The 14,973-nt window shown below is 38.9% G+C and overlaps 2 protein-coding genes across 2 annotated transcripts; both read left to right on the plus strand.

The window, feature by feature from the left end:
- Positions 1 to 242: 242 nt before the first annotated feature.
- LOC145626847 (uncharacterized) lies at positions 243 to 3,025 on the plus strand. Its single transcript, XM_081679321.1, has 3 exons — positions 243 to 529; positions 1,155 to 1,229; positions 1,792 to 3,025. The coding sequence occupies exon 3, from the start codon at positions 1,795 to 1,797 to the stop codon at positions 2,626 to 2,628; it is 834 nt and encodes a 277-aa protein (XP_081535447.1). The 5' UTR covers positions 243 to 529; positions 1,155 to 1,229; positions 1,792 to 1,794; the 3' UTR covers positions 2,629 to 3,025.
- On the plus strand, positions 2,674 to 5,016 carry LOC145627786 (uncharacterized). The gene is made up of 5 exons (XM_081680134.1): positions 2,674 to 2,757; positions 3,271 to 3,413; positions 3,503 to 3,607; positions 3,775 to 3,835; positions 4,895 to 5,016. The coding sequence occupies exons 1-5, from the start codon at positions 2,674 to 2,676 to the stop codon at positions 4,919 to 4,921; spliced, it is 420 nt and encodes a 139-aa protein (XP_081536260.1). The 3' UTR covers positions 4,922 to 5,016.
- The last annotated feature ends 9,957 nt before the right edge of the window (positions 5,017 to 14,973 follow it).

Genomic DNA, 14,973 nt, shown 5'->3' on the forward strand with positions numbered 1-14,973 from the left:
TTTTAGGGGCACTAGATCATTAGAAATGATTAAATTCGAATTTTTTATTTTATAAATATACATAATATGCGACAATGACCTTATATCCTACAAGCAAGTATTATAGATTTGTTATACTTCGTATTAGTTTAGTTGTTGTCTTTGTAATCCCGTAGACATATAAATGATATTATTGAGTAGTAGAGTAGTAGGTACGAGTATCTATATACCTTACAAAATATGCAAAAGCAAACACTGTGCTTATGAATAGTTCTTTTTGCTGCTATTACAAAGACACCCTTACATTTAATGAGTTGCCGGATTTGCCCTTCCTTAGCTTGGTGCATTTGCTTGCCATTTGTCACGGAGGATACAGCTGTTGTTGACATCCTTCTTTGGTTGCCAGCTAAGGTGTCCTTGTATGTTGTAGGAATTACTTTCGGAGGTTCGTTTGGTTGTGTGCTCTGGGGTTTGCTTTTCGCGTTGTAAGTCTGAAGGATGAGGTTCGGAGGTAAGGTGTTGGGTTTGGCAGCCTGGACGAGACCGTCTGGTAAGGTTTATTTTCCCTTTTGCTGGATATATTGCAGTCCTTGATGTTTGTTTTGTAAGGTCTGTAGATTGCATGTTAGCTTAGGATTAGAATTACTGCTTCGGCTTTCTAGGAATGGATTGCCTTACTTGGGCACTACTTCAGTGTCCTGGTACTGTTCAAGGTTTCCTGTTTATCAATGGCGGTGGCTTTCTTTGCCATAGGCTATATATAGACTTGTTGGGTTTCCATAGTCTGGGTGTGGGTGGCTTTAATTTTCTGCGCTGAAGGCTTCATTTGGGAGGTTGGTCTTTGTTCGGACGACATTAAGTTACCTAATGTGCATTTTTAATGTGTCTGTATGGATTGTATTCCGGATCTGCTGCCCAAATTGAATCTTAAATTTAAAATGGATCTGCTGCCCAAATTGAATCTTAAATTCAAAATAGATGACTACATATAGTTGCAATGCGTGATTTTCTGTGACTTTGGTGCTTTCGTCCTTATGACACTGCTCTGCCATGTGTTACTAATTTAGTTGCTGTGGTGCAGTTTGGATTGCCAGCAAATAAAGTGTGGTTTGGTATATCAAGTGGTTTATGGTTGCCTTTAGATGTTCTTACTTTCGCCTTTTGTGGGGTTACAGGGTTGGTGCAAGAATTGTTTGTGATTTTGCTGTGGGACCTCGGTTTGTTCTCGTGTGTTCGGAGGACTTCTAAAGGTAATTTTTATTCCTCAGTAATCGTACTGTGCCTTTGGTGCTTGTTCTTTATGCTGTGTTGTTCTGCTTTGCTTTTGTTGGTTTTAGTGAAACACAATCATTATATGTTGATTTCATATGATGCGTTTGCTGTGTTCAGCTTACTATAGGATTTGATAGATTGGAAAAAGAGATGTTTTAGGTGATTGCTTGTTTGTTGCTTTTACACTTCTGTTGAAGGGATATTGAAGTATTGCCTAGGTGATCGGCTCTATTAAGGTAGACCAGGAAAATGTAGGTTGTAGTTGGGCCTTTAGAGAAGAGAGGCCGGTTCAGAAGTATAGAACATTGTTTGTACACTTGCTCGGTTCTACAGTTGTTAGAGGTGCAAAGATAATCTGGTATTGTGTGTAGGATCTTTGTCTTTTCATTTAGGATTTCTTTAGGTTAGTTTTACAGCGGGTAGATTTTTGTCTGCCTTTTGGTATGTCTTGTGGGTTGGGTCCAGTTGTATTACTTTGAAGAAGAATAAGTGTTTTATTCTTCATGGTTCTTGTCCTGAACATTGATTTTGCCATTACAGGTTATGGCTAGACGATCAAACAGAGTGTGTGTTCCTTTTCAACCTATCTTGGAAAAGGTTGTTGCTTGGTTGCAGTTTCCATCTCCGGTGTATGGATTTATAGATGCTGCTAAGAATAATGTCTTTGTGCGGGTTAATACGCCTAATTCTCGTACAAAGTTTATCTTTTATGGTGGAGATGCTACTACGGTTGAAGAGTCTCGTGAAAGAGCAGCTCACAAGGCTGTGAAAAGATTAGTCTGCCGGTTTAGTGTTCGGGTGTCTGATTTCACATATGAGCGTATGAAGATGTACCGTTTGTGTGTGAAATTGTATAAAAATTTATGTGCTGAATTAGTACAGGACAGAGAGGACTTGAGTCGCATACGTGCTGAATGCAGCACACGGGAGGATGTGCCATTTCATGAGATTCATGTTGGATTTGATTTTGTGCAGTTTTTGGGAGTTTTAGTTAGGAAAACCGGTGTAACTGTCACTGGTATTGAGACCACCCAGTTAGAAGGACATGGCTATATGTCTTGGTTAATGGTCACTTGTCCTCATAATAGTATTGGGATGGAGTGCATTTTCAGTGATCCTTGTGCTGAAAAAGATACCGCTCAACAGCGGGTTGCTAAGAAGGCCTGTTTTTTTATATCTTCTGTGCTCAATTTAGAGATTGTTGATGTCAATTACGGTTCTGCTGCCAAACTAAGCGCAGAATGTTCCTTGATAAGAGAGAGGTATTTGGTTTTGAAAGGCCATGTTCAATGTTTAGGAGGGAATTCTAGGCAACCTGAGGCTGCTACCTGTTTGGTTAGTGATGAATGTGTGACACCAACCGATGAATCAAACTAGATTCCGGTTCTTGCTCTTCCGCTAACTGTTCCAGCTAAGCGTCCCATGGATAGAAAGGACCTGCCTACGAGTGGTGTGGGGGTCCATGTTTCTGATCAGCTTGTTACTGGCCTGAGTGAATTAGCTAATGTTTACAAGTGTGCTAGGGTTGAATAGTTATGTGTAGTAAATCTAGCTACCTTTAGTGTACAAAGGTTTCATGATATGTAGGCAAATGTTGGTGTTGTTTAAGTAATGTAGTGCCTATGTAGTTCGCTCTTGCCTAATATTGATGTCTGTTTTAGGTGCAAGTATTAGCCGGTATTATGTAGTTTTTTGTTTCTGTTGATGTACTGAATCAAACTACCTGAATGTACTGCCTGTTATGGCTTCCTTTTAATGAAATCAGTTACTATTTGTGTTATGCCTTGTACTCTCACATGTTGCACTGCTTACCTTTTGTCTTCTTACCGTTAAAAGAGATGCCTCCATTTAGTGGTTTCCCTACTCCCCGATTACTGATACAACATTAACGACAGATTTCCTCTACGAAAGGCTGCGTGCAATGTTGTAGTCTTCCAGGTTTGATAGCCTGTTCTGGAGCTGTGAAAAATGGGTATTGTCTTTTTTTGAAAAGTTTGTCCTTTAATTTGTTTGCTACAGTTGAATTCTGATTTGTGTGCTCCTTTGGCCACTTTACTCTGGTGTTTGTTAGATTGCCATTATGGCATCCCTCGGCTGTCTAAGAAAAGCTGCAGTAGAGTAAATAAGGCTGCACAGAGGACATCACAATCAGCATTTGCTAGGTATGCATATCCAGTTGAGGTAGATGGGTCAGAATGAGTGGTTCTTGTATTTGGAATCAGTTTGCTTAAAAGTTTTCCTTTAAATGTAGCCCGTGCTTAGTGGCCAGCCAGTCTGCTCCTGCACAGCCTCCACAGTGTCGGAAATCAAAGAGGCAGAAGTGTATGCAGGGAACAGCTGCGCCATATTTGAATAGGTATCTGTATTCGATGTCCAGGCACTATTACGTTTACCTTTGATACATCTATGAGCACTTTTTCTTTTTTCCTCTTATTAGCTGTGCTTTTAGATTACTGCACTCCTGAGGGTGCTTGTTCGGTATTTGTGATATAGATACCATAATAGAACATATATGTCATGCAGTGTACCAGAAGGAGGAATAGATGTTCTTCGTAAAAAAAAAGGGTCATCCCTGGTGTACAAGGTAACTTATTATGTCTGTTCTAAGCATATTCTATTAGGGCTAGGTATCTTATTGGTCTGTTCCTTTTGTGTTACTTTAAATTAGATGTTCTTGGTGCTGCTATGGATCGACAGCTACCAACGGAGCCTTTTAGACTTGCCGTGCCTTTTTCCTGTCACAAATGCGGTGCAAAAAAATTTATGTTTGAATCCTTGCACTTCTGCTGTGGGAATGGAGACATCACGATTGCTGCGATTGAGTATCCTCCTGAACTTGCTTATTTGTTTACTTCAAAGGATGAGGGTGCTGTGCATTTCAGAAAGTATGCTAGATTATACAACAACTTGTTCGCGTTTAGTTCGCTTGGGGGTCATTATTATGCAAACACACACAAAGGGATTTATCTTTTTAAACTGCACGGTCAGATGTATCATTTTGTCCCGGATTTAATGCCTGACGATGACAATCCAAAGTATCTCCAATTGTACTTCTATGATGGTCAGCATGAATTAGAAAATAGGGTTGGTTGTTTCCCTGAAATAAGAGAAGATGTGATTAGCATTCTGATGCAAGTATCTATGCATAATCCCTATGCTGTATTCTTCCGGACTTTAAGGGACAGGGTAATTCATGCAGATACAAGAATTGTTTTAAATTAAGCGCCAGTGCTTGATCAGCGTGTTTATAATGCTCCTGCTGTTGATGAAGTTGCTGCTATCTGGCCGGAGAGTGCTTCGTCTAGCCAGAGCTTGGGCCCTCATATATTAGTTAGTGGACGCTCTGATAAATCTCATCGAATATATCATAATTATGGATGCTATGATCCGCTTCAGTATCCTTTGTTATTTCCTCGAGGTGAGTGTGGGTGGACTCAAGGACTTAAAAAAAATTCTCACCCGTCTCGAAGATCGACAGATCTGGTTCCGGATCCTATAATGTCCTGTGCTGTTCATACTGCAGCTGAGTTATTAGAGCAGGAAGAAACCCGTAAAAATTATAGACTTTATTCTTCTCTTTTAGTGTTTGATGCCCTTCTGCTACTGTCACCTTGAAATATTCCCTTCCGTTTCTTAATTGCAGGTGCAAAGAAGAAAAACACTAGAGTAGACAAATTCATATCTGCTAGAGAGTATTATGCCTATAGGCTACAGATCAGGCCTAATAACATGCTGTTGCGAGCGGGAAGGTGTTTTCAGCAATACATTGTGGATATTGTTGAGTCACTTAAGGTTTTGAGTGATGACAAACAGCTGACTAGCTGGTTCTTGTTGGTTTTATATTATATCAACTGACATTTTGAACAGGAACAGCTATCCCAAGTACTTGAGGCAATATGAAGTTCTTTTGAATCAAAGCATTCAAGAAATCTGTATCAGAATGTTCTATCAAGGAAGGCCGTCAAGACTTGAAGATTATGAAGTCTCTCAGATTAGGATAGTTGATCTTTGTAGTCTTTATAATGTTAAGTGTGCATGGATGTTTGTACGTGAGCTATCTGTATCCCTTACTTAGAATATTTAGTGTTGTAGAGATCAGGAAAAGTTGACCTGATCTCTAGGACACTAACAGGTTGGGAAACAGCTGCTTCGTAGCTTGTTTCATGAACCTGGACATTAGTTCAGTAAATATTTTCTGGAATATATATTTCCTATCCTTAGAGAATATTTACTAAACTAATTGATTCAGTTTATGCAGAGTTGGAGATGAATTATTTCGCATATAACTTAGAATATATTATTCTACCCATTTATGGAAAGTAGAATAATATCTTAGAATATCTCTTATTTACAAAATAAAAGATATTCTATTTACCTAAGTTATGATCTGAAAAGATCACGAAAGAATTCATCTCCCAACCTTATAAAAGCATAAACTCGATCAGAATTTCGAGTGAGCTTTTCTGAAAAACTTCTCTATCTTTGAAAGCTCGAAATACACTCTAAGGGAAATAGTTAGTTCATCTCTTACAAACTATTTATGCACACAGTAAGGATTGTTTTGTAATTATCTCTTGTAAGCTTTGAGTAGGAAGCATTTAGAGGGAAACAAAGGGTTTGTATTGAATCACTAAGAGGTTAGTGATTGGGGTAGCATTTACGAGTGTGAGTGCAAGTGCTTGTGAGTTCAAGTGCGAAGTGACACCTAGAGTTAGGTGTGGGGATCACGAGTGTGATCATTTGTAATTGCTTTTGTTTTTCAGAGTTGATTAATAAAAGTAATTAGGGTAGTGGAGGACGTAGGCTCAGAGTTGAGCTGAACCTCGTTAAATCTTTGTGTTGATTATTTATTGAATTTTCTGTTTCCGCTGCAGGACCAGTTCATCACCTGGTCCCCCTACATAAATAGAGAAGAAAATCCAATAATTCTTAACACTGCCCTGTACTCAATTCAACCCCCCCCTTCTTGAGTACCAGCTGCACTTTCAATTGGTATTAGAGCCTCGGCTTCTTGTAAGGGTAACACCTAGAGAAGTAGATCATGAGTACTCAGGAAATGAATGCTATGGGATATGACAACAAGACACCAAAGTTCAATGGGAAGAACTATGCATGGTGGAAGAACAGAATCAAGAATATCATCATTGGCATTGATTATGAATGCTGGTTGGTTGTTAAGAATGGTCCCTTGACCATTGAGAAGTCTGATCCAGAAGGGAAGCTAGTCCCAAAGACTGAAGATGAATACATCTCCACTGATTACAAAAAGCTGGAGAAAAATGCTAAGGCTATGTCAATACTGCAACAGGCCATTGCTGAGAATGAGACAAACAGGATCTCAGCATGCACCACTGCCAAGGAGATCTGGGATACCCTTGAACTTGCCTTTGAGGGTACCAGTGAGGTAAAAAGGTCTAAAATTGATTTACTTATGTCAAAATATGAATCTTTTAATATGTTTAAGGATGAAGATATTAATACTTGTTTTGGTAGATTCATGACTATTGTAAATGATTTAAAATCTCTTGGTAAAAGCTTTACTGATGAAGATCTTGTTAGAAAGATTTTGAGAAGTTTGACAGGTGAATGGACTCCCAAGGTTACAGCCATTTATGAGGCAAAGGATCTTTCAATTCTATCAGTTGAACAGCTGATAGGTTCCCTTATGACCCATGAAATGCTGGTTGGATCTAAGTCAGAGAAGGTACCAGCAAAAGGAATTGCACTAAAGGGAACAGTCGAAGATGAGGATGATGAAATAGGAATGATGGCTAGAAGGTTTGAAAGAAGTTTCAGAAACCAGAAGGGAAAATTCATCAAGGGTAAGTTTAATAATGCATCAAATAAAAAATCTAACAATTTCTCTGCAACAGGATGCTTTAAGTGTGGTGAGAAGGGACACCTTGTGAAGAATTGTCCTCAATGGAAGGACAACCAGTCCAAGGAAGCAGACAAGATGGCCTACAAAAAGGCCATGGTTGCTGCTGTCTGGGGAGATACAGACAGTGATGAAGAGGGAGATGATTCAAGTCAGTCAGATGTATGTATGACAGCAATACTGAATCAAAGTTCAGAAGAAGATACCAGGTACAACAGAGGAACCAGCTCAGATGTCCACTGCCTCATGGCAAAGAAGCACCCCTTGGATCAACATCAGGTAAACATTGATCAGATCAAAAAGGATATGCTCTTTTATGATAGAGAAAACTTGATGGAATGTGCTAGTAGTGCTTTAGATCAATGTTTAGAACTTGGAATTGCTTATCATGATTTTAAGAGAAATTTTAAAGAAAAGTCTAAAGAATATGATATTGCTAATTCAAGTTGTGATTTGTTGGAAAGTGTCTGTGCTAACTTGAAGCAGGAAGTAGCTGAACTAGAGATTGCTTTAGATCAAAGCAAACTTGAAATTCAGAGAATAAAATCTGATATGGGTTTATGTGATGACAGTGATGATGAATGTGAGAAACAGTTTACAAGTTGTGTCATTAACGTGCTTGATTATAGTGATGATGACTTGTACGACTTTGATAGTATAAAATCTAGGGCAAGTGCTCTGAATAGGTCTAAACTGTTAGAAGGATTCAACTTGTTAGTTGATGATGTAGAGAAACTATATAAAGCATATGTCCTAGTTAAGGACAGCAAAAGTACTGGTTCTGAAACTGTTTCTAGTAATATGCATGATGAATGTGAAGCTAAAATTTGTAGTTTGCAGGTTGAGTTAGCCCAGCTTAGAAAGACTAATTCATGTGATCCTGTAGTTTTGCATGATTCAAGTATTTCAAAATTGCAAGCTGAGCTTGAAAGAGCTAAGCTTGACTTTGAGATAGTTGTTGACCAGAATTTATCCCTGCATGAGAAAATGAATTTAAAGGACAGAGAGTTCATAGAATTTAAGAAGAGAATGGATAAAGTCCTCCAATCCCAGAACTCATTGAACCAGTTAACCTTAACTGCTGGAAACAGTGATAGAAGGGGACTTGGTTATACTGGGAAGGGGAACAGGAGGAACTGGTCTCTCAGAGATACTACATGGTTACAGGAGTATAAGAAAGGTAAGTATGTCTTAGCAAAAGACATGCATGTGTGCTATCATTGTGGCAAGAATGGCCATAAGAAATATGAGTGTAAAGACAGGAAAAGTAGATTGGATAAAAATGAGAAAAATGTTAAACAGATTTGGGTTAGAAAAGACGTGCTTGAATCTGTTGTTGGAAAGGGACCCAAAAAGATTTGGGTTCCTAAAGCTAATGTTTAAATTTTTCCTGTGCAGGCTGAAGTGAGAGACAATACCTACTGGTATTTGGACAGTGGCTGCTCAAGACACATGTCAGGGGATAGGAAACAGTTTCTCTCACTTACAGCTCATGAAGGGGGAAAGGTGACTTTTGGTGATAACAGCAAAGGTACCATTCTTGGAATTGGTAAGGTTGGTAAGTCACTTTCCCATGCTATTAGTGATGTATATTATGTTGATGGTTTACAACATAATCTCTTGAGTATTTCACAATTATGTGATAAAGGTAATAAAGTTGAGTTCAAAGACAACCTTTGTCACATAGTGAATTTGCAAACAAATGAACTTGTCTGCCAGGGATTCAGACATGAAAACGTTTACATTACTTATTTAAACCAAATCCCTGAGAACAAGTCCATCTGTTTGAGTGATGTTTCTGATAGGGACCAGTGGCTTTGGCATAAAAGGATGGGACATGTCAGCTTTAGACTTCTTAACAAACTCAGGTCTCAAGAATTGGTGATAGGCCTGCCTAACATCAAGTTTGAAGCAGATAGAGTTTGTGAAGAATGTGCTAAAGGGAAACAGGTCAAATCCTTTTTTAAGCCAAAGAAAACTATCAGTACCAGCAGACCTCTAGAACTTATTCATATTGATTTATGTGGATCCATGAGAGTCCAAAGTAGAAATGGTTCTAGATATGTGTGTGTCATTGTTGATGATTATTCCAGATACACATGGACTCTATTTCTGTCTTCTAAAGATGAAACTTTTGATGAGTTTATTGTATTAGTAAAGCAGGTTCAGAACAAGATCAATCATCAACTGGCTGCCATAAGATCTGATCATGGATCAGAGTTTGATAACTCTAGCTTCATAGAGTTCTGCAGGGAACATGGAGTTTCTCACAATTTCTCTGCCCCAAGAACTCCTCAACAAAATGGAGTAGTTGAGAGGAAGAACAGGACTTTGGAAGAAATGGCAAGAACAATGCTCATTGAGAGTTGTCTCCCCAAGTCTTTTTGGGCAGAAGCTGTAAATACAGCTTGTCACATGTTAAATAGGTTGATGTTAAGGCCTCAAATGAAGAAGACTCCATACGAACTTCTTAGAGGAAGGAAACCAATCATAGCATACTTCAGAACCTTTGGTTGTAAGTGTTATGTGCATAATAATGGTAAGAACAGCTTGGATAAATTTGATCCAAGAAGTGATGAAGTTGTTTTCCTTGGTTATTCTTCTCACAGTAAGGCATATAAAGTATTCAATAAGAAAACTTTGTGTGTTGAAGAAAGTGTTCATGTAGTCTTTGATGAATTTAATATGTGTTGTGAGAATGTGCAGGTTGATGACTTAGATGAGATAGGACTTTTGTATTTTACAGGAGAATCAACTGATGTTTCCTTAGAAAAACCAGGTTCACATACTGGTTCACCAGATGCTGCTGGTGAAGGACTTGGTCACAATGAAGGAGATCCTCAACAAGTGGATACTCATGAGGATGGAGATGAAGGCCCCCAAGTAAATGGAGAAAGCAACACCTCAGGGGGAACAGAAAACTTTCAGGACAAGTTTTCCACCCAGGTAAGGGAGGTAGGGGGAACATCTCAGCATACTGGTCCATCTGTGCAAAACCAATTCGATGGCACAAATGAACCAGGGATGCATGATGGTTCTGATGGATTAAATGAGAATGCACCTAGATCTAGCATTTTTAAATATAAATCTTCTCATCCTACTGAACAAATTCTAAGTGATATCAGTAAAGGCATTCAGACTAGGAGAGCAGTTTATGAAAACTTTTGTGCATTTTTCTCATTTTTATCTAATATAGAACCAACTGACTACAAGATGGCTTTAAAAGATCCTGATTGGGTTTTGGCTATGCAAGATGAATTAAATCAATTTGAAAGAAATAAAGTGTGGCATCTTGAGCCAAGACCTGAGAACAGGTCAGTCATAGGTACCAGGTGGGTCTTCAGAAACAAATTGGATGATCTGGGTACTATAGTCAGAAACAAAGCTAGACTGGTCGTGCAAGGTTATAATCAGCAAGAAGGCATTGATTATGATGAAACCTTTGCCCCAGTAGCTAGACTTGAGGCAATAAGGATCTTGATTGCCTTTGCTGCTCATAAGAACATTAAGCTCTTTCAAATGGATGTTAAGACAGCATTTCTTAATGGTTATTTGAAAGAAGAAGTATATGTTGAGCAGCCCCCTGGCTTTGCTGATAGTCAATTCCCAAATCATGTATATAAGCTGGACAAGGCGCTCTATGGTCTTAAACAAGCTCCTAGAGCTTGGTATGAAAGGCTGTCCAACTTTCTAATGGAACATGACTATAGAAGAGGAACGGTTGATAAGACCCTCTTTATCAAAACCAGGAATTTTGATTTGATTGTAGTACAGATATATGTAGATGATATAATATTTGGTGCTACTAATCAAATTTTGTGTAGTGAGTTTGCAGATCTGATGCAAAGTGAATTTGAGATGAGCATGATGGGAGAACTAGGATTCTTCCTAGGATTGCAGATCAAGCAAACAGTTGATGGGATCATGATACATCAACAGAAGTATTTAAAGGAACTAATCAAGAAGTATGGATTGCAAGACAGTAAATCATATGCAACTCCAATACCTACAAATGCAAAGCTAGACAGTGAAGATAAAGGAGAGAGTGTGGAAGCTACACTGTTTAGAGGTATGATTGGTTCTCTTCTCTACTTGACAGCTAGTAGGCCAGATATAGTGTTTTCTGTGGGATTGTGTGCACGTTTTCAAAGCAATCCCAAAGAATCTCACCTAAAGGCTGTCAAGAGAATATTTAGATACTTAGTAGGAACAGATGATCTGTACTTGTGGTACCCCAAAGGTGGTTCAATTGAACTATTAGGATACACAGATGCAGATTATGCTGGATTCCTAGTAGACAGAAAGAGCACATCTGGTATGGCACATTTCTTAGGTCCCTGCTTGATTTCATGGGGATCAAAGAAACAAAATTCTGTTGCTTTATCCACAGCAGAATCTGAATACATAGCTGCTGCAGCTTGCTGCTCCCAGCTGTTGTGGATAAGGAACCAGTTGAAAGGTTTTGGTATTTTCTATGAAAATGTACCTATTTTATGTGATAATACAAGTGCTATTAACATTTCTAAGAATCCTGTGCAGCATTCCAGGACAAAGCATATTGAGATAAGACATCATTTCCTAAGAGATAATGTTGAGAAAGGTCTTGTAGAGCTGAGTTTTTGCAACAGTGAAGAACAAATTGCAGATATCTTCACTAAGCCATTGGGTAAAGAGTCTTTCTGCAAGTTTAGAGTCATGTTAGGTCTGACTAGGTCAAACTAAGAGACCTCTCTCAGCTGTTTTTCCCCAATGATTGGCTAATTAAGTATTCTTTAAATGTGTGCGTGCATCATACCTTTGCAATCTGTCTATTATCTCAATGTTAATTGCTTATCTCTATGTGAGCAATATTGCAGCTAATCACTTTCAGGATTGAAGGCCATATTGAACAGATAAGCAACTGTTTCAGTAACCCTACCAGCAGAGGAAACAGCAGCAAATACAAACGGATTAATTTTGAAATTAATTTCAAATTAAACCATGAGAAAATATTTTTTATATTCTTATTTGATTTTAAAATCTTTAAAATATGGCAGTTATTTTCCTCCAACGGCAATTTGTTCTGACAGTTGCAATTATGGGCAGTTGTTCATTTATGGAAGTTATTTCCAAATTAAAATAACTTCCAAATATCTTCTGATCCTCTGATTTTATTTCTGATTGTCTCTATAATTCCTCTTGCTATATATTTGCTTCCCTTTCTTTGCTCCGTGATTATTCATCATTCATCAAAAATTCTCAACTTCTCTCTCTACACAAGATCAATTCTTCGAAGCTTAGACAAGCAACAATGGTGAGAAAGGCTGGAACTGGAAGGAAAGGAGGAAGGAAAGGAGGTTCCAAAGCAAGTTTGGCTAGTTCCCCCTCGTCAAAATCTCAAGAAACAATCAAGGATGTTCTTATGAACGTCTCTGAGCAGACTCCTTCACAAGCAACACCAGAAATCAACCCCTCTGAAACTGAACCCATCAAGGCCGTTCCCTTGAGACAAACTCCTTAAAAAGAGAATGTCTTGAAGGAAAAACCTGCTTCACCATCAAAGACTAAAACTTTAAACCCTTCTCCACAAAAATCAAAATCCAAAAAGGCCCCAAAAGAGAAATCCATCGAAACCCTCACTCAAATAACTGAAACCGTTTCTTCAAACCCCAACTCACCTTCTGAGGGGGAACCTGTTAAAAAGATAGCCAAGAAACTTGAAAAACAGTTAGAGGAAGTGGCTGATGAAGGATTGGATGAGGAGAAGGAGGACAAGAAGATGGAGGAGGATCTAGATGTAGTGGTGACCAAGGTGGTTGCTGGTACCACTACTGGCTCTGTAAGGAAAAGGCAGACTAGGGCTGCTTCAAAGGTCATTAAGGGCTCAGAAGAGAAGGAGACTACACCATCTGAGCCTAAGAGAGGAGAGAAAAGGAAAGCAACATCATCTGTTTCCCGTATCTCCAAGGCTGCTAAAGGTAAACAACCTGTTAACCCCAGTACTGGTGCAACTTCTTTAAGTTCTAGGACTGTGTTATCTGGTTGTGGTGTTGAGAATGAATATTTTGATATTCCTGCTTTGAGTCAAGTTAAGGAACTTCTTGAGTTCCAAGGATGGATATCTCTGTTTAATGATTTAAATGATGCTTTTGTTGGTCCTGTTCGTCAGTTCTTTGTTAATCTAAAGCAAAACATTGATATGTCTGTGGCATCAACTGTTTCTGGTAGTATTGTACATGTTTCTGAGTCTGTTTTATCTGAGTTGCTGGGTATACCTAGAGATGGTTTTGGTAGATATAGCATTGATGGGTGGCCCCTAATGGGAGGAGTAACACCTGAGGAGGTTACTCAGTTTTTGTTTGGAAAGAAGGAAGAAGCTGGTTCCCCTAGTGACTTTAGGGAGGCAATTATGTTGGTTCTGCACTCCATGTGTTTGAAGGTCTTTCTGCCCAAGGGTCAAGGCAGAGGTACTGTTAGGATCATGGACATGGTCCTGATCTATCTGATCCTGAAAAAGGTTAAGGTTAATCTGCCTGCTCTAATGATGGAGCACATGTTGTACTGCCATGCTTCATCCCACAACTCCCTGCCTTATGGTTCTTTTATCTGCAAAATCATCAAGGAGCAGAATCCCAAGTTTTCTTTTTCTGGTGAGGTGGTGAGTCTTCAGTTGTTCTCCAAGAAAATACTCACTCAGAAGAAGATTGACTACTCTGGAAAGAAGCTGACTTTTGTAGGTCAAGAAAGTAGCCCAAGGGATGCAGGGAACCAGGAGGAAATCACTCCTGAGGATGTGGCAATGCTTCTTGCCAAGTTGGAAAGGCAGGATGAGAGGATCATAAAGTTGGCTGCCAGTCTAGTGCAGGCTGAAGAAGAAAGGAAGCTTGATAAGCTTATGAACAACAGGAAATTCCTCACTATTTGCAGGGTGATTGATCACCTGTTGCCCCCAGAGTCTGGGATGCAGTTTGACTCTACACACTGTAGGATCATTGAGACGGATGATGAGGAATCCTCCAGTGAGAAGGGTCCTGATGCTGAAAAAGGAGAAGGTTCTGAAGAAGAGGAAAATGAATCTGATGAGGAAGAAGAAGAAGAGACAGAGGAAAAGGAGAAGAAGGAAGAAGAAAAGACAGCTGAGGAAGGTTCTGACTTCGAGGAGGAGATCAACCCAGAGGATGAAGAAGAGGATGAAGATGATGATGAATGATCACTTCAGTCTCCCCCTCCCCTTCCATTAACTGCCATAATATTTGCTGTTCCCCCACACTGCTAGACTGTTTTTCATGCAGTGTGGTTTCTATTATGTTTCTAACCTTCTGGTGTGTAATCCTGAACAGTTTTAAGCTTTTTCTGTTTCATGTGATTGAATAACCTGTTTGTGCTAACCTGCAGCATTGAGATTGATCAGTGGTTGAAACTACTGATTTTTGGCTTACTTGCGATATTTTGGTGTGCAATTCTATTTTTTGAATGCTTTTTAATGATGCCAAAAGGGGGAAAAGCAGGTTGAAGTTTCTGAAAAGGCCTTGTTAGACAATTAGATTGAGTCTTTTATTTCCTTGAGTCAGATAATCACAAAAACAAGTTAAAATAAAGAGAACAGTTAGATTAACTAACTGTTTCAGTGTCTTTTTCCAAAAATCCAAAAACAAGTTGTTTCTTTTAAATGAAGATGGCTATCCTGGTCAGTCATCAGTGTCATAAGTCTTTTACACAAGATATCCCCTGTGTAGAAAGTCTAGTAGAAAGTCTTGTCTTCTTAAGTGTAGATTAGAACTTTCTTTACTTTGCTGTTTCTCACTAACGTGCAGGTGCAGGAAACTTCAAAGTGTTTGTCATCATCAAAAAGGGGGAATTTGTTG

This window comes from Chenopodium album, chromosome 4 (genome assembly GCF_948465745.1).
Source record: "Chenopodium album chromosome 4, dcCheAlbu1.1, whole genome shotgun sequence".
NCBI lineage: Eukaryota > Viridiplantae > Streptophyta > Magnoliopsida > Caryophyllales > Amaranthaceae > Chenopodium > Chenopodium album.

Bases quoted from the DNA above. Each gene is read 5' to 3' on its own strand.
- LOC145626847 (XM_081679321.1), top strand. From the start codon at position 1,795: ATGGCTAGACGATCAAACAGAGTGTGTGTTCCTTTTCAACCTATCTTG.
- LOC145627786 (XM_081680134.1), top strand. From the start codon at position 2,674: ATGGATAGAAAGGACCTGCCTACGAGTGGTGTGGGGGTCCATGTTTCT. The intron at 2,758-3,270 runs GTTTACAAGTGT...TGTTTGCTACAG, and splicing joins GCCTGAGTGAATTAGCTAAT to TTGAATTCTGATTTGTGTGC. The intron at 3,414-3,502 runs GTATGCATATCC...CTTTAAATGTAG, and splicing joins TCACAATCAGCATTTGCTAG to CCCGTGCTTAGTGGCCAGCC.